General features: G+C 27.6%; 7 protein-coding genes and 1 pseudogene across 8 annotated transcripts; 5 read left to right on the top strand and 3 right to left on the bottom strand.

Annotated features, from left to right (window-relative positions):
- Window positions 1-265: 265 nt before the first annotated feature.
- On the top strand, window positions 266-3387 carry MKS88_001921 (protein AMR4; the record flags this gene model as incomplete). The annotated part of the gene is made up of 4 exons (XM_067214890.1): window positions 266-929; window positions 1251-1339; window positions 1508-1802; window positions 3344-3387. The coding sequence occupies 4 exons, from the start codon at window positions 266-268 to the stop codon at window positions 3385-3387; spliced, it is 1092 nt and encodes a 363-aa protein (XP_067074222.1).
- Window positions 3388-3409: 22 nt separating this feature from the next.
- MKS88_001920 (uncharacterized protein) lies at window positions 3410-8247 on the top strand (the record flags this gene model as incomplete). Its single annotated transcript, XM_067214889.1, has 5 exons — window positions 3410-3634; window positions 3833-4087; window positions 5625-5833; window positions 6110-6594; window positions 6893-8247. The coding sequence occupies 5 exons, from the start codon at window positions 3410-3412 to the stop codon at window positions 8245-8247; spliced, it is 2529 nt and encodes an 842-aa protein (XP_067074221.1).
- Window positions 8248-9797: 1550 nt separating this feature from the next.
- On the bottom strand, window positions 9798-10609 carry MKS88_001919 (elongation factor 1-beta; the record flags this gene model as incomplete). Its single annotated transcript, XM_067214888.1, has 2 exons — window positions 9798-10285; window positions 10405-10609. The coding sequence occupies 2 exons, from the start codon at window positions 10607-10609 to the stop codon at window positions 9798-9800; spliced, it is 693 nt and encodes a 230-aa protein (XP_067074220.1).
- A 2505-nt stretch (window positions 10610-13114) lies between these two features.
- On the top strand, window positions 13115-15784 carry MKS88_001918 (heptatricopeptide repeat-containing protein; the record flags this gene model as incomplete). Its single annotated transcript, XM_067214887.1, has 1 exon — window positions 13115-15784. One exon carries the CDS (start codon window positions 13115-13117, stop codon window positions 15782-15784), a length of 2670 nt encoding a protein of 889 aa, XP_067074219.1.
- A 974-nt stretch (window positions 15785-16758) lies between these two features.
- MKS88_001917 lies at window positions 16759-18058 on the top strand (annotated as a pseudogene). The gene is made up of 5 exons: window positions 16759-16825; window positions 17005-17091; window positions 17221-17271; window positions 17585-17662; window positions 17874-18055. Coding segments are annotated over exons 1-5 (465 nt in total).
- A 792-nt stretch (window positions 18059-18850) lies between these two features.
- Window positions 18851-20325, bottom strand: MKS88_001916 (26S proteasome regulatory subunit RPN8; the record flags this gene model as incomplete). Its single annotated transcript, XM_067214884.1, has 2 exons — window positions 18851-19455; window positions 19806-20325. The coding sequence occupies 2 exons, from the start codon at window positions 20323-20325 to the stop codon at window positions 18851-18853; spliced, it is 1125 nt and encodes a 374-aa protein (XP_067074218.1).
- A 2796-nt stretch (window positions 20326-23121) lies between these two features.
- Window positions 23122-24969, top strand: MKS88_001915 (tRNA (adenine(58)-N(1))-methyltransferase non-catalytic subunit TRM6; the record flags this gene model as incomplete). Its single annotated transcript, XM_067214883.1, has 1 exon — window positions 23122-24969. One exon carries the CDS (start codon window positions 23122-23124, stop codon window positions 24967-24969), a length of 1848 nt encoding a protein of 615 aa, XP_067074217.1.
- A 579-nt stretch (window positions 24970-25548) lies between these two features.
- MKS88_001914 (uncharacterized protein) lies at window positions 25549-25845 on the bottom strand (the record flags this gene model as incomplete). Its single annotated transcript, XM_067214882.1, has 1 exon — window positions 25549-25845. One exon carries the CDS (start codon window positions 25843-25845, stop codon window positions 25549-25551), a length of 297 nt encoding a protein of 98 aa, XP_067074216.1.
- Window positions 25846-25911: the final 66 nt, after the last annotated feature.

Raw genomic sequence — 25911 nt, 5'->3', positions numbered from 1 at the left:
TGTGCCTCTCGTATGCATAGGATACATAATTAGTTCTTTTTCATGTTTTTTAAAAAAAAAAAAAAAAATGTACGAACAAAAGAGCGAGTGAATGAACGAACAAATGAACGAACAAATGAACGAACAAAAGAGCGAGTGAATGAACGAACAAAAGAGCGAGTAAATGAACGAACAAATGAACGCACAAACATGTGAATGTATGAACGCCCGAAAGAACGCCATAAGCGCAGAGACAACAGGGGGAATATGCTAAAAGGAGCAAAAGATGGTGCTTAAATTTTTTTGCATTAGCGTAATGTTAATGTTACAATTACGAATAGAATGCTTCAGCAAGTGGAAAACCAAAATAGGTGTAAATAAGTATGCAAGAAGAACAAATAGAAGTAGAGCTAACGTTAATATAGTGAGAGTACAAAAGAAAGTATACAATTATAAGCGATTCAGTGTTTATATGTTTGACGAAGAAGATTCATTAAATAATACCAACAGAAACACATGTAGAAACACACTTGGAAATTACTTTTCCAATTTTTATAAAAAAAATTATACAATATTTGTAAAAACATTAGAGTGTATGGGAAAAGCCATAAATTATGTTAAAGAAAATTTATTTATGAGCTCTCTGAAAAAGCAATTGATTATTTCTATCTCCTTTTTTTTTTTACATTTTTATCTTTTATCTGAGCATTTCCTTATATTATTTCCATATCAGTTGATACCAAATCATTCTAATATTCTTATGAGTCTGGACTTGAATAATACACTTGTTCTTTTGTCAACTATTTATTTTTTAAAAGATTTTAGCAAAAATTTGCAAAATTTTAAGCAAAAATTGAAGTTCAACAGATTTATTCTCGACCTACAGGAAAACAAAAGGAAAAATATTCTTTCCATAGCTGTTCTTTTGATTGCTTCATACATATTGTCAGGTGAGACGATAAAATGGGCTACCGGCGTCTTGCTTGTAGTGTGTGGGAATATGCTTGTGTGACTTAACGTACAAAGAGTTATGCGCACATATTTACGGGCATACATCCACGTTCATATATCCACGTTCATACATCCACGTTCATATATCCACGTTCATACATCCACGTTCATACATCCACGTTCATACATCCACGTTCATACATCCACGTTCATACATCCACGTTCATACATCCACGTTCATACATCCAAGTGCATACATCCACGTGCATACATTTATATGCTCATTTCCACACATACCCGCGCACATCTTCTTATTTCAGGATACGTTTCGATATACACGGAAAAAATTTTAAGCTATACAAACATCTTTAACCTTTCGCTGTCTGACAGTATCATAAAATCCTTACAGGTTAAGGCATATGCATTTATCCGTGCATACGCCACAAGTATACAAGCATACGTATTTATATGAACATGTGCATGTATGTCCATATGCACATATGTGATAACACCCATAATATATATATGCTCGTTTGCTTTTTTTTTTTTTTTTTTTATTTTTGCTTCTTTTGCGTAGATACTGAGCGGACACTTCATATGGGTAGCATGCAGCATAGTTGCCTTTAAAAAATTGTTATACCCATATTTTAAAAATAATAATAGTAACTTAAATTTTCGGTATGAAGATAGTTGGTGCTTTAAAGTGATTTATGGCTATATGTGCTCTCATTTCATATTTAATATTGTTGACATTTTTAATAATTTTATTATAAGATATTTTAATAAAGAAGAAGTTTATTTGGACAATAGCATTGATGATATTGTTAATGAAAGAGAAATTATTTCTACAATTTTATGCATAATCAGTCCTTGTTTTAGTGCCCCATTTTTTGAAGAATTTATATATAGATTTTTTGTATTAAAAAGTTTGAACTCATTTATGAACATACATTATGCTGTTGCATTTTCGTCTTTATTTTTTGCTGTTCATCATTTGAATATCTTTAATTTAATACCTCTTTTTTTTTTATCTTTTTTTTGGTCGTACATTTACATATACACCGATAATATTCTTGTCACTATGATTATACACTCCTTTTGGAACATATACGTATTTTTAACTTCTATATATAATTAGTCATTCTCAGCTCATATAAACCTTTACCCCTTCATGCGCATTTGCATGCATTTAAACCAATAAGCATTAGTTTACCCTACATTACGCTACTTTACGCTACTTTACACTAGTTTACACTATTTTTTACTCTTTTTTTTTTTTTTCTTTTTGCGCCTTATCATTTTTTGCTTATATGTAAGCACTTCATTTTTATGCATACGTGGAAAAATTTTTGCGCACACGATTTTGCCAAGTGAGCAAGTTTATTTTGCGCGAATGTTGTGTGCGTAGCGATTGCATACATGTATACAGGTACATGTGGATACACATATATATATATATACTTACACATATAATAATATTTGTATATGTATACGTAGATAGGTACCTAAATAGTGCTTTAAAACTTTTTAAACTTTACAAATATAGATAATTTATCTCATCCCATTTGGGGCTAATGCAAAACATGGAAAAAAAAGTGCCATACGTTGTAAAAAGGGGGACAAAAAAGAAAAAAAAAAAAAAAAAAAAAAAGGGGCAAGGGAAAAGTGCAGCAACAACATCATGTATTCGAGTGCATACATCTATATAATATGCATATATTATACGCATTTAAATGTACACGCTTGTGTACATGTTTTGTGTATGTGCGTATAAATAAATATATATATATACATATATACAGGATGAAGTAGCTCATATTTAGAAAATGAATATATAGGTAACGAATCGTGAGTGACGTGCAATTTATTTTAAGAGCAAAACTAAAATATATAAATTGAATAAACAATTTCTTAAAAATAAAATTTGAATATTTTTTTTTTTTCCCCTAAATTAATTGAATAGTAAGATTTAAACCATTTAACGAAGAAAGTCGTATACTCAAGTTATCGTTATGTGTTTATCATATACCCCTTCTTCTTTTTGAATAAAATAAATGTAGGAAATATCAGTAGAACAAAAAAGCTACAAAGATAAAAGCCGTTAATAGGATTACAAACTTGTTATGAACCGTTCATGAGAAAATTTTGCCGCATATTTTGTCGCATATTTTGCCGCATATTTTTTGCCGCATATTTTGTCGCATATTTTGCCGCATATTTTTTGTCGCATATTTTGTCGCATATTTTGCCGCATATTTTGCCGCATATTTTGCCGCATATTTTGCCGCATATTTTGTCACATATTTTGCCGCATATTTTGTCACATATTTTGCCGCATATTTTACCACCAATCTTACGCCGAAATTTAATTGTTTTTTTTTTTTTTTTTTTTTTTTTTTTGCCCCTCTTTCAGTAAATGCAGTAGATAGAAATCTAGTTGAGAAAAATCAACTATGACCTGAACTGAGAGTTGAACAAAATGAAAAGTATAATGAATTGCATTATGACTATGGGACACATGCAAAATTACCTAAGGAATACACTAATTATATTTGGAAATACTAATTTTGTTAAGTTAAAAAGACATATATCTGTTTTAGCAAATGAGTTAAAAAGTGGAAATATATTTTTACACAATGACAAATATTGTGAAGTAACTGAACAGAGGCAAATTAAGCAGGGAAGACTTGCCACCACAAATATGGTAAAGCAGATGTATGAACAAGTGAATATGTTGTTTAAGTGGAGATAGCTGCGCATTTTAATATACACTTGTGTGCTTGTATACATACATTCATACATGCAAACGTAAACAAACACGTAGTTGCGATTCCATTTTTCAGTAAGCTCACTTATCTACATGTGTTTTTGCGCATTTGTTTTACTTTTTACATATACACAGATCACCTTCATAGACTTGAGCACCCTGAAGAGTTCATCAGTTAAATTTGCTTGTCAAGCAAAGGTAGAAAAGATTGAACCAAAAAAAACAAATGCACAAATACAATATACAGATAAACAGAAAAATGTAGTTGTATGTTTAGATGAGAATTATGAAGATATTGAAGTACCTATGAATATTTTTGGGGTTGCTGAAGAATACTTGGAACCAGGTATGCAAGTAAGCATTTTTAAACATGAGGAAAAAATTGTTAAAGTTAATTTACCTTCATCCGTATTAGCAGCATTGAGAAAAAAATAATTTCTTTGTACAGTTTGTTCTCACCTATTTATGCTTATTATTTTTTCCATAACAAGGGATGCTACATTCAGCCTATTCTTTCCATATTTTTTTTAATTTTTCCTATATTTTTCTCATTTTTTTTCCATATTTTCCCCATTTTTTGGTATTTTCTTAATTACTCTTTTTCGAAAAAAAAAAAAAATAGTTAAGGTGTACGTTTTATGCATAAAGAAGAACCAATTAAGCTTCAATTTTTCCCAATAGAGCTTAAAAAAAGAAAGCAAATAATTTCACGCCTTCAGTGTTTGTAAATATATATATGCACACTTTAAATAGGTAGAACGGGATACACTGACTATACTTTCATACCCACAACACTATTTAACATTTCTCATTTTTTTATATTTAAAAAGCAAAGCTAAAATCTCCTTGTTTAAAAGTTAAGGGTTAAAACGTCATTGTACACATTTATTGCTAGAAAATTTAGTAACTATACAATTAATGCAAGCTTAAAATAAAAATGGAAAAAAAAAAAAAAAAAAAGATTCTTCAACAATTCCGTACATGCATTATTTTCCCCCTTTTCAATGTATAACTTCTTAAGAACAAATACAAATGGGTTTAAAAAAGAAACGAGTTTATTTTAATCAGCGCTGCAATAATCTACTATAAATGAAAAAATGATACACGTGAATATATAACCATGCGACAGTGCAAGTATGTGTATTCATAAGTACATACATACATGCAAAAGGAAGTACATGTATACATATAAATATATATACATTTAAGTGTATATAATAATATAAAGAATGTGGTTTCCTGCACGAGAATATCTTCGAATCCTCAGCTCACTCTCTATTCATAAGAAAAAAAAAAAAAAAAAAATTTTATTCCCTGCTTAGCCGCGCATATAATTGCAGTGTTTCATGACAATCTCTTTCATTTAAAAATGAATACGTTAAATTTAAAAATTTTTACTTATTCGTAAATGTAAACACGTACATATACATATATATATGTATATATATAAGTGCATGTGTGTATGTATGTATTTACGTATATACTTTTACATGTATATATATATATATATATATATATATATTTGTATATGCTCTTATTTCTATGCGCTTGAATGTAGATATATATATTCGTTCACCTATTTTAAACTAAAGCAGAAATTATATGTTCATAAAAAAAAAAAAGTAAAAAGAATACACACGGAGCTTTCGTTTTGATAGTATGCTATGTGCAAGTAGAAAAGAATTAATTAAAGCTAAGAGTAATAAGAGGAGCGCAAATGTATGTATATAATACATATATATATATATATATGTATATATATATAGGTATACCCACGAAATTGATTGAAGCACGTAATATAAAAACAAAGTAAAGCAAAATATATAAAATGTGAAGTGCAGAATGCAGAATGCACAGTGCAAAATATTAAGTCATAAAAAAAAGCAATTAGTGGATTAAAAGTGCCGGAATTTCGTTCATAAAAAAGAAGAAAGAAAGGAAGAATAGAAAAATAGGAAGAAGCAAAAGAGGAAGTATCAACGGAGGAAGTATCAACGGAGGAAGTATCAACGGAGGAAGTATCAACGGAGGAAGTATCAACGGAGGAAGTATCAACGGAGGAAGTATCAACAGAGGAAGTATCAACAGAGGAAGCATCAAAAGAGGAAGAAGAAATTCGAATAATACAACTCTTTAGTAGTTTACATTCACGTGTACATAATTTTTAAAGCATATTTTGACAAAACTTCCTTTAAGGACAAGTACTAAAATTTATTTGTAAGGTTCATCTCTTATGCATATTTATAAAAAGCTCTGTTATGTAATATTTGCTCATTTATAATTTCGTGTGAATTTGCAAAATATGTTTTCTTAAAATCAGTTTACATTTGAAAAAGGTAAAAAATATGTATAAATTATGCCATGTTACATAAGTATACGCATAAGCAATATTAATGTCTCTATATTAAATAGCACAATAAAAAAATTAGTAACTATGATACCACATATTAATGAACAGAGATTATTTAAAACAGAGTATTCCAGCAGTTCACATAATTACATGAATGATCCAACTAGAAATAATAATGAAAAAGTAAAAAGAAATAATGACAATACAAATGATCTTAAGTGCACGTATTATTCGAGTGAGTATATTTCAAATGATATATTAAGTATGAGTAGTGAAAAAAAATATAAAAGAATATTATTAATTGAGAAATATACTAAGTATGATAATTTAAGAAAACAAGGTTTCAAAGATGATTATATTTTAAAAAATTTTTTCTCTGTTTATATATCGCATTTTACTCATACACTTATAGTTAACAATATTATTAACTTATTAAGAACAAAATATATGTGCCATGTGTCTATATTAAAGGCTTACAAAAGAAATATAGAAAATATATTCATAACTAGCTCGAGTGTCTTTTCCCCAGATGCAATATTCAGTGTTGGTAAGTAACCCATCCACATATATATATATATTCCTTCAAGTAGAACTGTGACGTTAATATTTCTTTGAGACCACAAATGTATATAAAATAAAATATAAATGCACATGAAGATGACTGTATGCATGTATATTACTTGTACACACATATGATATGCGCAACGTTGCATATGTACACCTACATAATACACAAAGATGCATATATACATATATAACACATATGATGCTGCTTATATACATATATAACATGCACAACGGCGCTTATAAACACATGATATTACCCATTTTTGTTTTTCCTCAAGGCGGAGATGGAACCTACCTCGAATCAGCACATATAATTGCGAATAAATACATAATAGACAAAAACGAGAATAGAAAGAACAAGCCAATTGAACTCGTTGGAATAAACAGTGATCCTAAAAGATCAGAAGGGAAATTGTGCTTAGATTATTTTCATTTAGATCTAGAAAGGAAAATTAATTTTACGTATGAATCATATAACGAATTTGAAAAAATGTACAGCAAAAAAAAAAAAAAAGGAAATTTTTTATTCACAGACGTCTCTAATTTTATTAATAAACTAAAAGAAAGAGAAAGAAGAGGAATAATATATAACGAAATAGGAGAAAACAAAAAAGAACGGATTAATTTTGAAAATGCCAACACAATAAATAACATCTTACAAAATAATAGTTTGTCTTTTAATGAGTCATTAGAAAAAAGCTGCACGAGGACACAGGATAATACTCATTTTAAGAATATCTGTTTGGAAAATAATAAAAAAAAAGGTGCTATAAAAGAGGCGGAAAACGAAGGAGGGGAAGAAGTAAAAGCAGATAAAACAGAAGCAAAAGTAGAAAAAACAGAACCAAAAGCAAAAGACGTAGAAGACAAGGAGGACTTCGAAGCAGAAACAGATGTGGGAAAAAAAGGAAAAGAAAAGAAAAGAAATACCGTCATAGATGGTATGCTCATATGTGAATCCTCCAATCATATTATTGAAAAACCGGAAAACTTTATTATTAGTGTTGAAGAATATGCAAAAAATACGTTAAGGTATTTCTTTGAAACAGATACATATAAAAAGATATATAGGAAATATATTACGGTTTTTATTAAAAGATCTGAACAGGATAAAGTTGAAACATACAAAAGTATTAATGAGGTATATATATATGAAGCAATAAAAAATAATATTTGTACATATATAAATATTGATAACAAAATTGTTAAAAAATTAAAAAGTACTGCTTTATTAATAACAAGTGGTACAGGATCAACTGCATGGGCCTATAATGTAAATAAAATTGATAAAAAAAAAATGAAAAATATAATTGAAGAATTTATAAATATACAAAATGATATTGTGAAAAAAAATATAGAAAATATTAATTTCGATATATTCTCTGAATATATTAATAATTCTATTTGTTTTCACCCAAGTAGTAAATATATGAAATGTATAGTAAAAGAGCCTGTAGAAAATACTGTATATGATTCAACGGATCATATATACAATTGTAATTATATTGATATAAAAACATGTACAAGTAATACTATTGTTTATATAGATGGTATATATAACATTAAAATCCAGCCCAACGATTCTGTTATATTGTACATTAAAGAGGACGATTTTATTATAAGTTACAAATAAAACGCGCACCTATATTCATGTACAGAATGTGCGTGTATATAGGTGCATATATATATATATACAAACATATACATACACGTATATACATACACATATATACATACACATATATACATACACATATATACATACACATATATACATACACATATATACATACACATATATACATACACATATATACATACATATAAATATGCGCGGGTACGTTTTTCCCTTTTTTGTTTCTTATTTTCACAAATTCAACTTATGTTTTTATTCGAATACCAGATTCAAATGTAATTTTTTGTGTTTGTTATTATTTGTAAACAAGTACCTATTTGTTTCCTATTTTTACTTATTAGTTTTTACTTTTTACCCTTTACTTTTTGCTTTTTAATTTTTTTTTTTTTTTTTTTTTTTTTATACCAAGCTTGTGTTAAGAAATATTCTTCTCATTAATTATTTGTCCCTCTCCCCAATTATTTTATTTATTCTATCGTGTTTCCATCTCCCCTCTATATACTTTGCGTATATATTTAGTTAATTTTATCTCACACAGTAGTGCATATGGTATACTCATTTAAATTATATATCTCTTAATTTTTTTTAACAAACGAATATATAAAATATTAATTAAAAAAAGTGTTTTATTTTATTTTATTATTATTTTTTTATTTTTATCATTTACAAGCACAGATGTTGTAGTAGGTTTTATATGCACACAAAACCCATTGCTTAAATTGTGTACATTGCTTAAATTGCGTAAATAGCTTAAATTGTGTACATTGCTTAAATTGCGTAAATAGCTTAAATTGTGTACATTGCTTAAATTGCGTAAATAGCTTAAATTGTGTACATTGCTTAAATTGCGTAAATAGCTTAAATTGTGTACATTGATTAAATTGCTTAAATCGTTGTATTATATTAATTTCCCCATAATATTTTTTTTACTTGTGGTGTTTAAATGTTTTGTAACAAACTATATGCACACATACATGGCACTATTTGGGTTTTTATTATTTGGAGCACTCCAGGCTCTAAGACATGACAAATGTGTATAAATAAATATATATATATATATATATATATATGTATGTTCACACATGTACACATGTTAAAACAACTCTTACAGGCATTTTCAAAAAAGGCAATATACATAACATGCACACGGAATGTAGGGGTACAATATGTACTATTAAAATTATGTATTCAGAATAAATATAAGAGCTCCACGAACTTACACTAAATGGCATGCTACATGGAATTGTATTAGGGCTGACTCTGCACTAGTGTAAATATACGTTAAAAATACGATTTACATGTGCAACGTATATTTTATACTTGGAGTTTCTAAAAAATGGAAAAAAGTAAAATTAAGCGTTTGGAACTGTATTATAATTTTTTCTCTTCAATACTAGTTTGCATAAAACAGTAATATTATAACGTCACAATAACTTATAAACAGTGTGGGTTTTATACTCTTCCTTAAATAAAAATTAAATACATTATGTGTATCATATGCACGTATGCCAATATGCCCGTACATGCATATGTGCACATTCGTGTATTTATAGTTTGTTGAAAGTAATAATCTCTGCTGATTGAACTAGGAAGTCTAAATCGTCCTCTACTTCCTCATTTTTATCTTCATCATAATCCTCATTCTCTTCATCATCTAGTCCTAAAATTAAAGATCTTTTTTTTCTATCCTCTTCATTATCCAAATCAATATTTTCTATTTTGTCAATTAGTTCATTTGTATTAACAAAATCGTCATAAATTATACATGACATATGAAGTTTATACAATCCAAAGGCCACTGGTAATTTTTTTACTTCCTCTCCCCATTTGATATTTTCATCCACAATTTTTTGTTTCACAAGTTTTGGTATTTTCGATATATCTGTATCAATTGATTTAGGTTTTATTTCAATAATCAATATTGATCTATTTTTCTCTTTTTCTTTTTGTTTCTTTTTTTTAAGCTCCTCTTCTTTCTCTTTTTTTTTATTCAATAAAATATTCTTATCATCATCATTGTCACTACCAAAAAGATCTATATCATTATCGACATCTCATCATCAGCTGCACCTTTTTTTCCATTAGCTTTTTTATCTGCCGCATTCACTTTTTTGCCCTTGTTATTATTCTCCGTATACTGATCTATGACATAACTTGGTAAAGAGTCAATATGTTTATACCAACGATATAAGTGAGGATACGTGTCTTTATTTATGACTGATTTTATCTGATTATATATTTTTATATCCATTGCACTTAATGCATAATTTTGGTAGTAGGAATTGTTCGCGAAAAAGGTATTCAGCTTGCTGTAGTCACTTTCTCCCTTAACGATTAGTAAATTTGCATTACTTGCCATATTTGAAATAAAGGTGCCAGGAATGAGGGGGAGGTAAAATGAAAGTATAAAAAAATTAAGTAAATAAAATACTTAAATGATAAAAAAAAAAATAATAAATATATATATATATACATATATATATATATATATTAATATATAATTCTTTAAAAATTTTTAAATTTAAAAGGCAAAAGGTTGTACTTTTATCGTAATAGTTATAATTCTATATTTGTAAATTTTGTTTAAAAAGTTATATACGTATGAGCTTATTAAGGAGCGAGTAGCAGTATATTTAAAAATGTCAAAGAAATTTCATCTATTTTTTTCCACAAAAAAAAAATAAATTTTTTTTTTAAATTTATATGGGCATCATATAAAAATTATTCATATTTTATGAACTGTTCAGGTATTTTAGTAATTTTTTTTTATATATATACGTATATATATATATACTTTAACTTTTTTTTTTAATCATAAGATATAATAAAACATAACAGAAAAATAAAATTAAAAATAAAACGGAATAATTAAAGGAAGAAAAAATTATATCAAACAACTGCAGAGTAACAAATAACCCTTTTTGCTATTTTTTTTTTTTAATAATAAGTGTAACGAATAGAAGCCAAGGAGTAGCATTCAACGCGTACAACATATATATTATATATATATATATATATATATATATATATATATATATATATACTATGTGTATATATCTTGTATGTATGAATTGCCAGAAAAAATTTCCCGTTGATATAAACTTTATTTTAAGTTGCACTTTCTCCTTATCAAGATTAAAATTTTTCAGTTTTACGCTAGTTCGAACTTTATTTTAGTGTTCTTTTTTTTTTTTTTTGTTCCTCACTTTATTTTTTTAACCGCTTTATTTTATTTTAATTTATTTTATTTTTTATGTATAATTGGTGTGCGAACATTGAAGGTAAACATGTTATTACATAAGAGTGTATATTTATGCACTCTTTAACCTGTTTGAGGAATATACCAAAGTTTATAATTTTTAAATCACACATTTATGTAATAAAGGAAATTAGAAAATATAATATTACTATCTTTATTATGCTCTAGCTGTAACTATTCAAACAAGTAGGATACACCTTTATACAATTCGAGGATTAGCAATGTTATTCGTAAATGGTTATACCGTTTATATATGTATGTATGTAGGTAGGTATGTATGTAGGTATGTATGTATGTAGGTATGTATGGGTGTAGGTATGTACGTATGTGTGTAGGTATGTATATATGTATGTAGGTATGTATGTATGCGTATGTATGTATGTATTGTTTTATACCATATTCTGTGTTTTTCTTTTCCTGTAATGGAAAAAAGAAAAGAAAAAAGGTAGATATCGTTATATTTTTTTACATTAATTAAAAAAGTAATGATATTAATTTTAATTTATTTCAGCATTTTGTACTTTGGTATATTTATTTTTTTACACAAAATAAAAAAAAAAAAACCACCAATATATTTTTCAAAAAAAAAAAAGAATAATATTATGCGTTTTAATGAGAATATGTTTGGAATATCTAAAAACTTTTCTGATCTCACTTCTTTCGTTGTTACTTATTAATATCCGTAATGAACTGATATCATTGAGAAAAAAAAAAAGAAAAGAAAATACATAAATATATATGTAAATATATATATATATATATATTTATAAAGAATAGGTTTTATAACTGAAACGGATGGATTTTGAGCACCTCTCACCATACGATTGCTTGAATGAATGAATAGAATAACATTAATGAAGATATAAAAGAGATAAAAAAAGAAAAAAAAATGAAAAGGAGAACTGATTTTAAAAGTGTATGTGTAGCAACTATTATTGGGATATGTAGTGGATATTATATATTTAATCCCATTGTAGATAACATGAAAGAAAATATTAATAACATAAACACAAAAAATGGAAAATCAGTAAAATAGTTTAATATTCCATTTTTTTTTATTTTCTTTCTTATTTATTTATAATATTATATAGAATTTCACTTTGTTGATGATCTTAACTTTTTTGGTTATTTTTGTTTTGGTATTTTTTCGGTTACTTTTTTATTTACTTTTTCGGTTATTTTTTTGGTTACCTGTTGGTAACATTTTTTCGATGTTGTATATATATTGCTGTTATAAGACGTTTGCTTTTTTTTTTTTTTTTTTTTGGTACATATCACTCCTGTTCTATTAAACTATGCAATTTTGATTATAATTTAACTGAAAAGATGGCTGCAAAATGATAGGAGGAAAATAAGCAGAATATACATATATATAATATATATATATATATATATATATATATTTATATTATATATATAATTACGTGTATGTATATGTCCGGACATTTGCAGCCATTGATATTTATAGCAGGGTGATCCTTTTTATGGGGGGATCACCACATTTGTAATTATTCAGGATAAAGAAGAAAAAATAGAGAAAAGAAAAAAAAAAAAAAAAAGAAAGAAGAGAAAAAAAGAAAAAAGGAAGGATAGAGAAAAAAAAAAATGTTTTACAACTACCTAGCGAGATCACCAAAAATTTCTCATACACAGATATGTTACATAAGGAGCATAAATAGGAAAAAGCTACTTTTAAAAAATTATGAATCCCGCTTAGACTATTTTAAAGAAAGGGATATATCAAAATGGGATGAAAAAGGAAGCACTGACTGGGACAAGCAGGACATTAAACGAAATTGCAGAATTGACATACGTGGCAAAGATGGCATTGATAACATAGATGGCAAAGTTTGCATAGATGGAAAAATTGGTATAAATGGCAAGGTTGACACAGTTGGCAAGAATGGTCAAATTTCATCCTTCATATTTCGCAAATTGGGGGCTACTTTTGCAGGAGAAAGCAGTAATTTTCCAAGCAGGATGAATATAAGAATATTGAAAAGTAGCTTCATCAAGTATGAGAAGAAACAAAAGACAAGGAAAACGCACTTTTTAAAAATATTAAATAAAAAACTTGCCTGCCAAAAGTATACAGAAAATCATTATATGGGGGGAAGGATAAAATTGAAGAAGCACAAAATATCTCGTTCTGATGGAAATTGTTCTAGGGTTATCAATCATTCGAATGGTAGTAGCAATGTAGTTACAAACGATTACTCGTTAGAGGATGACTCGACAGAAATTTTCGTAGATAACCCAAAAATAGAAAAGAGATATTCAAGAATAAGTCTTAAACTGAGAGGGGGAGAAAAAAACGAATGTAATGTTCATTCGTATTATGATGAGGTAGATAAAGTTGTAAGCAAATTCTCCCAAGGAACAAAGGGAGCAAAGATATCAAAGATAAAAAACACAACAAAAGATGGAGATAGGTACAAAGAAGGTAAGGATAACAAAGATGAAAATTTTGAAGAAGGTACTGAAACGGATGACTCGACTTCCGGATCGTGTATTCTGCCGAGTAGTGAAGCAATGAACAACCCAAACAAATTTTTAAATGTGCTGTACATGCTAATCGAAGGGAAAAAAGAGATAAATGAAAATATCGCAAATGAACTGAAAAATATATATGCTCATATTATCAAAACACACAAAGACTTGAAGATGACCTTTTTATTATTATACACAATGAGTAAGTTATTATGCATAAATAATTTAATAAAACCTTTATATGATGACATATATAAAGTTCAAGAAACAGAATTGTTATCCATAATATTGCGTGTATTAATAAATTCATATTATTATGACAAAGAATTAGTATGGTTTATTTTAAATAAAATAAAGGATGATATACGGCTTGGTACATGTTCTACACTAACAATAAGCAATACGTTTTATTGCTATGCAATTTTGTATAAAAGGAATTTAATTAATATAGAAAATATTCCCATGGGAGAAATAATTCAAATAATTTATAATTATTATAATTTATTTTCGTATATTCAACTTTTCGAAATTGTTGACATATTTCAAAATTTCAGCTTTTTTAAAGATTATAAAATAGCGATAACAAAAGTAGATAAAATGATATACAAAAATGTAGCCAAATTATTTTTTATCATTGGGAATTATTTTATTAACAAAGATATTATAAAATCTATGTCTTTTAAAAATGTTAAGAAATTAATTTATTCATATGCAAAGAATAAAATGTACCATGAAAAATTATTTTTACATGCATTTCCTTTTTTACTAAAGCAGATAAAACAATACAATGAGGATATAATGAAAAATAAGAGTTATTATAATTATTACGGTGCATATGATCAGGAGTTAAACGAAGCAAAAAATTTGGACGATGAATTAAAAAAAAACTATGTAAACAAAGGTAAAGAAAAAGTGACTACTACTAATATAGGACCAAACTCATATGGGAAAAATTATACACTGTGTGAGGACAACTGCAAACGAATTAATGATGCCATAGAACAAAATACTACAAATGTTACTGATATCTTATACGCTTATAGCAAATTTAATATGTATATTGACGAACTATATAACGAAATATTACTATTTTTGCAGCATTTATATAAAAACATGAATTGCTCAAACTTATCACAATGTTTAGTATCTTTAACAAAAGTTAATTGTAATATTACAATACTATTATCAAAAATAAGTGCGGAGAAATTTAACGCGAATTCAAATTATATGAACTTTTTTAAATATTGCACACCCATTGATTTAATGAATTTTTTGCTAAGCTTCAGTAAAAATTTATTTGCAGAAAAAGAGGTATATAACATACTAGCCGACCTTCTTTTAATGAAGGAAAAAATATTTTCATTACAAGCTGCCGACTTAGTTAATATTATTCATGCGTATAGTAAAATTTATTATTTGAATAAAAAACTTTTTATAACTGTTGATAATATTATTTCCTCCAGGCTTGATAATAATTCAGATTATTTATTGCCTGAACAAGCAATAAAATATCTCAACTCGTGTGCAAAGTTGTCATACAAAAATGAAAAAATTATTTATAAAATAATAGAAATAATACATAAAGGGAATTTTGTCAACATAAAAATATTTGATTTATTTAAACTTTTAAAAAGTGTTAAAAAGTTGGATCTATGCTTTGAAAGTTTAGAAACACACATTAAAATGATTGCGCCCAACATCACCTTCGACTGCTCCAAATATACCAACTATTATTATAAAGCTGTGAAGGACCTTCACACGAGGAAAAAAAAGTGGGTGTGGTAGAACTAAAAAGAGCGACTTAATTAGGCGGCAGTTACAAAAAAAAAAAAAAGGAAAAAAAAAAAAGATATATTCATTTTTTTATCTCACAGCTTATAAATATGCATATACTACATTCTTATTTTGGGGGAGCGGAGGAAAAAAAAAGAAAAAATTCGCACCTGCAAGAAAAATATCAGAACAAGCATGAAGCGTGTTGATCTACGAGAATACATACATAAATATATATGAATTTATACGTATTATATATATATATATATATATATATATATATGTATATATGTATATACCGTTTTATTAGCCATGTATGTATACATACAACTATATATTTATAACTTCATTTTTGGTGAGCTCTTATGTTAGCGCATTTTCTTGATAAAACATTTAACAACATATACGTATGTATAACATATATATACATATGTATTTGTACCTAAACGTATATTTGTTGAATGTTCATATATTCATTTAATTTCCCGCACTATAAATCCCACTTAAAGTGAAAAAAACAGTTTGTGCCCAAAATTAAGTATTCAACTTTAAGGTTATTTTTAAAAATTAAAAAAAAAAAGAAAAAAATTAATACGTTAATTAAAAAACAACTTAACTCGTATTTGTTTATTTTCTCACCAATTTTTCATATCATGTAAAAAGAAAACTTTTTAATTTTTTTTTTTTTAAATAAATTTTGAGTTAGAAGCATTTACATAGTAAATAACTTTTTAAGCGAAAAGAAAATAAAGAAAAAGAGAAAGAAATAGAGAAAGAAATAGAGAAAGAAATAGAGAAAGAAATAGAGAAAGAAATAGAGAAAGAAATAGAGAAAGAAATAGAGAAAGAAATAAAAAAGAATAAGAAAAAAGAATGTAAAGAAAAGTGCTACCGTTATTGCTTTGATATATATAAATATATTAAGATAATAACATCCAACAGAAAACATAGTAACTTCTTTTTTTTTGAAAAATAAAATTGTAAACATGGGAAAAGGGTTAAGGTCAAAAGTTAAGAGAAGGTTTAGAACTGTCAAAAGGGTTCACGTGAATGGTATGCACTGCCATAGTGAATAATTAAATATATAAAATAAATATGTTAATAAATGTATAAACTATGCTCATGGAGAGTGTTATATATAAGCTCAGTGTTGTATATGCAACATATATAATAGCAGCGTGTTACTGTTACAGCGGCGCTTCATTTTATGTTATCCTTTTCTTTTATTGCAGAAGTAATAGAAAAACCGAATGTTAAAAAACTGCATGATAGAATAAAACGAATGCTTAATAATAGTAAGTTTGAAGAAGGGAATAACTGTACGTACAGTTTCGCATATAAACGCAAATATTAATGTAGCTTCGCTGTTTTACTATTTTGTTTTTCCCCATTTTGTTTTATTTTGCCATATATTTCTTTATTTTCTTTCTTTTTTTTTTCGTACACAGAAAACATATATGAAGATTTAATTAGACCACCAAATAAATTTTTATATCCAGGTAAAAAAGGAAAAAACATTTCCCTGAATTTACTTTCATTTCGTAGCATTTATATATGTATGTAATGTCTGTAATGTATGTAATGTATGTAAGATTAAGTGTCGTATGATAAAATAGGAAGCACAGTTTTACGAATTAAACAAAAAACATAACATTAACATAACACAACATAACTTGTGTGTACAGTAATTAAAACAATGTTTTCACGAATAGCGTGCTGTCTCCGATGATAAAATGAATAGAGGGGGAAAAAAAAAAAAAAATATACCTCCATACTGTACACTACACTTTAATATTTACCTTCTTTTTGTAGATGACGAAGAAGCAGTAATACCCCAACATAAAATAGTAAAGAATATTGATTTTAGATCGGAAGCGTTACCATTGTCAGGTAATTTTGTATTCACAATTAGTTATATTTATATGTTTTCGGTTGCACTTTTATCTTAGAGAGTGCACAGATGGAGGAGAATACGATAGTATGTTATATATGTACCTTTTTTTTTTTTTTTATGTTATAATAAACGTGCTTTATACGTGCACACACACAGACATATAAGTGCATTTTACAGTTTATACCTTTTACCCATTTTACATTTTAGGTTTTGCGACCACTGGAAACAGAAGAAAATATAGTGTTAATGAAAAGTTGGATATAAAAAATCAGTATGGTAACATTCCAAGCCTTCTTGGTAATACAGAAATTAACAAGTTAATTAATGATATGCATAAGAGATCAAAAGAGGTTATGAACACAATTGGGGAAAAGGCGGACTTTAGTGTATAAAAGGCAAAGATAATTTTATATACATACGTATGTATATATTTGTATATATATACACACATATATAAATATAACGTGCTCCCGTGTTAGTAGTGTACATACGTGCATATTAATTTACTCTTTTCTTTTTGGTTTTGAAAATTCACTAGTTACATATAAATGCACATATAATCATTAATTTACCTCTTTATTTCATTTTTTTTAATATAAGAAGTTTTATAAATTTAAATAAAAGAGTTTACGCTTATGTACATTGAATGTAAAAATTCAAAAGTACATGCATACATATATATATGTATGTGCTTATATATATATATATATATATGTATTTTTTTTTTTTTTTTTTTTTTTTTTTGCGCTTTTAACATTTAAAGAACTTTTTAAAAAATTTTTCTTTTTAACGCGAAAAATACTCTTATGAAAGTATAAATAATTTTTCTTCCTTTTTATCTTTTATTGTATGAACAAATTTGCCTGTTGTTTTATTTCAAAATGGTGTTATTTTTATTATTCGGCAAAAAACAATTTTTTTGATTTTATAAATACACATTTGCGTTTGGGTATAAATATATGTGTATCTTTTCTCCTTGTGATCAAACTGTTTTGAGATTGTTTTATATTTAAAAAAAAAAAAAAAAAAAAAAAAAAGAGCAAATATGATTTTAATTCTTTTTTTCTGAAATAGCTAGGCTCAACGTTGCCATCCCAGTAAATAATAGAAACATCCTTTTTTCCCTTTCATTTCTTTGCTTCGTGCTCTGCTTCGTTAATGAAATTTTTTTTATTTCTTTTCTTTTAATTCTTTTTCTTCAATTTGTCCTTATCCTTTTCTTTGTCTATCTCTTTCTCCTTGTCCTTTTCCTTCTCCTTTTCGTTGTCTTTATCTTTGTCCTTCTCCTTTTCCTTTTCCTTCTCCTTTTCCTTTTCCTTGTCCTTTTCCTTCTCCTTTTCTTTCTCTTTTTCTTTGTCCTTCTCTTTTTCTTTATCCTTCTCTTTCTCCTTTTCGTCCTCTAAAAGCTTTTTCTTTTCCGAGTTAATTTTATTTTCTATTTTATTATTAATAAGATTGTGAAGAGCAATAACTGACCTTGTTATGCTTCCGATGAATATATTAAGCATGAGATCATTATTTTTAACCATAAAGGCTTCAATTAATTCAGGGTTTTCAGTATCTGGTAATAAGCTAAACACATTTTGTAAATTATATAATATTTTTATGTTCATTTCTATGTTCCCATTTAAAATATCGTTCAAGTAAGCTGAGATTTCATATAGTTTTGATATAAGACTTTTTAAGGATGACAATTTATCCCCTACTTTTGTAGCTAACGTTGATGTTGAAACGCTTTTTAATTCTTTTAACAAAAACTCGACACCTACATCCTCTGCTTCGAAAGCACCTATTAAGGGGAATAATGAGGAAGAAAAAAAAAAAAAAAAAATTAAGATAAGATGTAGGAGATGTAGGAAGTGTAACAAGTGCTTTACTGATCAATATCTATACGCCTTCACATTAACGTGCGTGTATATGTGAACGTATACATAATACATATGTATATATATATGCATATGTCTACATGTATGATGCCTATAAGTCTGTATGTACGCCTGCACGAACATATGCACGTAATCACGTGGGCGTGTTTATAAGCACTCCCTTATCTCCTCAATCCCTATACATATTCTGTTGTTTTTCTGTTCCCCTTGATGTATACCTCTGTGTACTCTTTTTATTTTCTCCTTGCCTTACCTATAGTAACTGGGATGTGAATAAAAGTTTTCCTAAATTTGTTGTCACATATGGCCTTTTCGATAGACACATATGCATTAACAGGGAATATACTTTGATCTGTGTGTACATTAACAAGGAGAAAAATAGGTGCATGGTGATATTTATAAAAAATTTCATTTATAAAAATATCGTTTGGTTTAATATTTGATCCAGTAGTATACCATCCAATTAATTTTTCTCTTGTATTAATTTTTCTAATCATATTAAATAAATTTTCATTATAATTATCATCAACAAAAAATATATTTATATCTTTTATATCTTCTTCAAATGGTAATGCATAACTATTAGTAATATGTACAACTCCATCAATTTTTTCTCCTAAAATGGTACCTAACACTCTTTTTTTTGTATTACTTGCTATACGATTATAATGATCCACAACAGATAATAGAACTATTGGATGTACAACTACATGTTTATTTAAATATATACGCTCCAGTTCATTTCTGCTTTTCTCAAATATATCATTTTCCATTGTTATTTAATGAGTTTTTCTTTTTATGTGTATATAGTTTACCTATTATATGCAGTGCTTCGCTAATAGTGCGGCTTTCCAATAAAGGAAAAAATAAGTGTAAATGTATTAAGCCTTTGCGGCTCTTTTGGAACTTGGTGGGTACACAATTATTTACTTTATCCGAATGCAATAACCTGTTATGCACATTTACAGCTCTGTGTTTTATATGTTCCCACGATAATACCTTTAGACGATTAAGTGCTCTGACGTGTATACCCTTGTTACCCGACCTGGTATTTATTGCGGATAATCAAATTTATAAAAAAAAAAAAAAAGTGGGATAAAAAATGAGCTAAATTTGCTTCCGTTGATCCTTCAAGTAATAAAATTGCAAAGCGTTTATTCCTGCGGAATGGGATGCATGTGCGTAAGTATGTATGTATGTATATACATACGAAGGTATATATATATATATATATATACATATGAACATATATATATACATACGTTCATTAATACATACATTCGTATATACGTACACATACGTAAGCTTCGTTCACGTTACGCTTAACATCTTGAAAAACACCATATAGGGGGTAAATGAAAAACGTATAAGGTGGTACTCAAAACGTATAAAGAAATATTCTCATTAAAAAAAAAAACAAAAAAAGCAAAGCTAACATAGAAAAAGAAGTAAAAATTGCAAGAATCTATTTCTTTCAAAATACAAATAAAGTAAAGTTACCCTTAAAGTTCTTATTTGAAAAATGATAAAAAAAATAATTGTGTTCCTATGTTATATACTGTATTATCTATTGTACAATTCGAAAAAAAAGTAAATACTGAAATAGTAGGCTGCCTATTTTATTTGGTACTATAAATAACGCCACATGTATGTATAATATGTATGCTTATAATGGAGCAAAACAAAAATACTAAGTGTATTTGGAAAAAAAAAAAATAAAAAAATTGTTGCGTATTTGAGAACAGGCTATCGTAATAACGGAGTCCGAATGAGAGTTCAACAGGTATATGTACGTATATATACATATATATACATATATATTACTTTTGTACATTTGTGTTTACCTATATTCGTACATATGTGTACATGCTTAAATGGGCTACCATTATTTTTACTCAAAGAAAAAATAAAAGTTTTCCTTTCAAAACAGTTAAGAAAAATGCACAAATATTAGTTTAAGTTGAACGGAAGTTGGAGGCAGGAATAATCGTAAGGAAGTAAATAGACTTCATACAAACCATGCAAGTAGAAATATATGAATATAAATGTATTCATGTACGTATATATATATGTATGTATAATATTTGTATGTATATATATATGTATGTATAATATTTGTATGTATATATATATATATGTATGTATAATATTTGTATGTGTATATATGTATGTATAACATTTGTATGTATAACATTTGTATGTATAACATTTGTATGTATAACATTTGTATGTATAACATTTGTAAGTATAACATTTGTATGTATAACGTTTGTATGTATAACATTTGTATGTATAACAGTTATATATGCATATAAAACATGATTATGTTACCAAATCAAAAAAAAAATTATTTGAAAAGAAAATTACTTCGAAAAATAATATTCCCTCTTTAATAAAAAATACACGCTAATATAATGAAAAAATAAATAAGCAAAATAAACAAAATTAATCCAAAATAACGGTGTTATATTTTTCAAAGAGCACATTTATTTTTTATCTGAAAATTAAATTCGCATTTCGTATGAAAAAATTTATAGAAAAAGGTCATTTCGAGACAATACTATACCAATAAATTATATATATGCACGTATGAGACCAGATTGATATTAATGTATATATATATATATATATATATAATATATCGTTTTTGTGAAAAATGGGTAAGAGTATAATTGGTAGATTATTTTATATTAAGCACAATGGTAAAGATTAATTTACCTTTTCCTATTTCTTCCTTTGTGCTTATAATTAAAAGTTATACATATAATAATGTGAACATAATAGAAGTATAAAAAGGGAGCAATTTGTTTTTTGCAATTTAAAAGAGACCCTGTGTTTTAAGTAATTATGAAGCGAAGGACGATATAGTAGAATTGTTTAATATGTGCGTAAATATATAGGTACCTATGTATGTTTGTATGTATATATGTATGCATGGGCCTAATCGTGTATATATATATGTATGGGCCTAAGCATGTACGTATGTATATATGGGCATATGTATGTACGTATGGACCTGTTTTGTCAAGCAACACGGAGTGTCCATTCCTCACATTAATCATATTTGACGCTTTGCGTTAAACTCTTCTTTGTATCCTCTTTTAAATGCGCATTTTGATAAACAAACATATTCCATCAAAAAGAGATAAAGTAAGGAAATAAAGTAACCATAGGACGAAGCAAAATAATCATAAATTAAATTGAGTAAATATTTGCGAAATATACGAATTCGTGAGTTCGCACCAAATGTAGGACGCTTGTTGTTGTCAACATATTTGAAGACAAATTATTGCCATTTTGTGTATTCAATTTTCTTTTCCTTTTTTCTTTTTTTTTCAATTTCATATTTTTACACACCGTTCTGCATTGCTCCCATAAAAATAATCGTGGCCCAAAATTTCCCATGAACGGTTACTATGTTATATATACATATGTGCGTGTGTATGTGTATATATACATGTGCTTAAGTTTGCAGTAATAAAACTGTGAGAGAAAACAGAATAAAAAATATTGCCCTCACAGTTTTCCCGCTCAGTTTGACTTTTCCTTCTTTTTGCGTAAAGACCGAAATGATAATACGAAAGCACGACTTCGTCTTAATAGACGATGAGCTTAAATGCAGGCTTCACAAGATTGTAGATATGAAAATAAAAATAAAGAAAAACTATATCAACTTATTATTCCTAGTGAACAAAAAATATGGATCAACCTATACCTTTATGAATAATAAATGGGTTAGGAGCAAAAAAAAAAAGTCAAAACTAGATATTGATTGTAGTGAAGATATTAAAGGCACTAATAAAGATATTTTTTATAATAACAATTCACAAAAATTAACAGAGGAAAATATTGCAGAATTAAAAGAAGAGAATTTCGAAAACCCATATGAAGTTGTTCAGAAATTAGTGGACAACTCAACAACATTTAAAGAGAAAACTATCATTTCGAAATTTAAATATGTAGAGAAAAAGTTAAAGAGACATTTCTGTCAATTTACAGTATATGAATGTAATATAGTTAACTTGGTTAATTTTTATTATAAATATTTTCCCGAAAAAATTTCCTATGTGCGTATCGACTACTTAGCAAATCTGCTTTTTCACTTGAACAGAGATTACTATGTAAGGAGTGACACTCATTTAAACGACGAGAAGATAAAAGCAGTCTGGTCGATCCAACACAAACTGGATGAAGAGAAGAATAAAAGTAGTTTGACTAACTATAGAAGCGATAACATTGACGATGATTTATTTTTCAAACACAACATTTTAATATACGATGATTCGTTCGGTCTGCTCACTAGTGTTATAAATATAATATACAAATTTAATGTAAATATTTTTTCCTTGATACATAAAAATTCCAGTAATGCAATAATACCAAGTTTTGGTATAAGGAAAAATACAAATATTGTGAAGGTAAGTATAAGTGAAACTGCTGTAGGGGTAAACTCCAGGGCCCATGCCTACTTTAATGAACATTTTGATTTCGTTCATTCGTATGAAGGGGAGAAGCACAACGTAGTAACTGGGAGAAAAATGGGTAAGCATCAACCAAACATTAGAAAAAACGAGAAAGACGAATTCATTACAACTAATTATTTTGTGAACGAAGAAAAGGCAGTAAATAGTTATACTTCTAAAAATGTTAGAAGTACAAACAAAGGAAGTGTAATGGAGCAGCATAACTGCAAAGATGGCTTCGGGGGGATAGGCAACGACACTGTTGGCAGTTGGAACAACTCCGAAAAGGAAGAAAATGAGCAATATGAAAAAGCAGACCAGAATGACGAAAAGGGCAAAAAAGGCCAATATGGTGAAACAAACTCAAATGACGAAACAAACCAAAATGAAGAAGTACTCCAAAATGAAGTACTCCAAAATGAAGTACTCCAAAATGATGATATCCTTTCCGTTTCTGAGGAAAAGGGAACGAAAAGAAAACTAGACGAGTTGTACGACAAAAGGAACAATGAAAAAACAATTCCTGAGTATAAAAAAAGCAAGGGCAACGATAGTGGTGTGCATATTACAAATGTACCTGCGCCAAATGCCGAAATGGAAATGAGTCTTTTACACGATATTAACTTGAGAAAGGCAGAGTCATTTGTTATTATCTTATCAAGTGAGTTTATGTACAAAACTAATACGGACGTTAATATGCTAATAGATCGCCTTATCAATGTATCCTTGAAATATTTAAACAATGATGGTAAAATAATCATACATACAGATGATCTAAACATATTAAATATTTTTCTTAAATTGTTAATAAAAACGAAGGCCTTTATTAATATTAAATTAAATGAATACATATTAAGAGAACAGCAGGTCGTGAAAAGGCGTACTCATCCAGTTATAAAAAACTCAAAGTTGGCTGATGGGTTTTTACTGACTGCGCTCAAAGTCCAGGGCTAGGGTTTTATTTATTCACATAGAGGAGTAAGCAGTCGTATGGTAGAAACAAGCAAATGTGTGCTTTACGCATATGTTTATGCACACTGTATGTGTGTGAAGTTAAGGAAAAGAATGAAACGTCGCACAAGTTGAGAAGTAAGCAGTCAAGTAGACAGCCAAGAAGACTCGTGAAGGCAATAAACATTAACGTTAGTTCACTCCTTATGATTTGTCGTTTTTGCATTCCCTTTCATGCATTTTGAATTAAAATAAAATGTAGTTACACACGTGTATGTGCGTATTGCGTACATGTGTGTTCATTTGTGTCAATGTATCCAATATAAGCATTAAAAAAAAAAAAAAAAATGGGTAGTTTGATGGATAGATAAACAAACTGATGCGTAGATAAATAGATTCATGAGCAGATAAATAGATTCATGAGCAGATAAATAGATTCATGAGCAGATAAATAGATTCATGAGCAGATAAATAGATTCATGAGCAGATAAATAGTTTCATGAACAGATAGATTGAAAGTTAGACAAACTGATGGAGAGATAAATGAACAAAATGAAGTGTGCTCCCAAGTACGCCACTTTTCTAGAAGACGTTATGTTGTCCCTTGGAAGACTTAAACTTGCTTTTCCTCTCCTTTGAAATTTTAGTCTTATCCTTTTTTTTTTTTCTTTCTTCTAGTTGTTTCTTTTTCATTTCCATTTCTTCTTTTTTTTTCTCGTAAAAATTTTTCAAGCTTTCAGGAATTTTCGCAGTACCAAAGTGTTCATGTACTCCTGACGTAATTAAACCATTTGTAGTTGTAGTTGTAGTTGTAGCTGTAGCTGTAGCTGTAATTGTACTTTTACTATTTGTTCTTAAGAGCCTTAAATATGTTAACATCTTAATCTTAAAAAATATGAATTTCATAATCCAAGTCTATACTAAGAAAAAAAAGATAAAAACGAA

Source organism: Plasmodium brasilianum, chromosome 7, assembly GCF_023973825.1.
Source record: "Plasmodium brasilianum strain Bolivian I chromosome 7, whole genome shotgun sequence".
NCBI classification, from domain to species: domain Eukaryota; phylum Apicomplexa; class Aconoidasida; order Haemosporida; family Plasmodiidae; genus Plasmodium; species Plasmodium brasilianum.
Note: the sequence above shows the minus strand (reverse complement) of the source record. Positions and strands in the feature narration are given on the sequence as shown.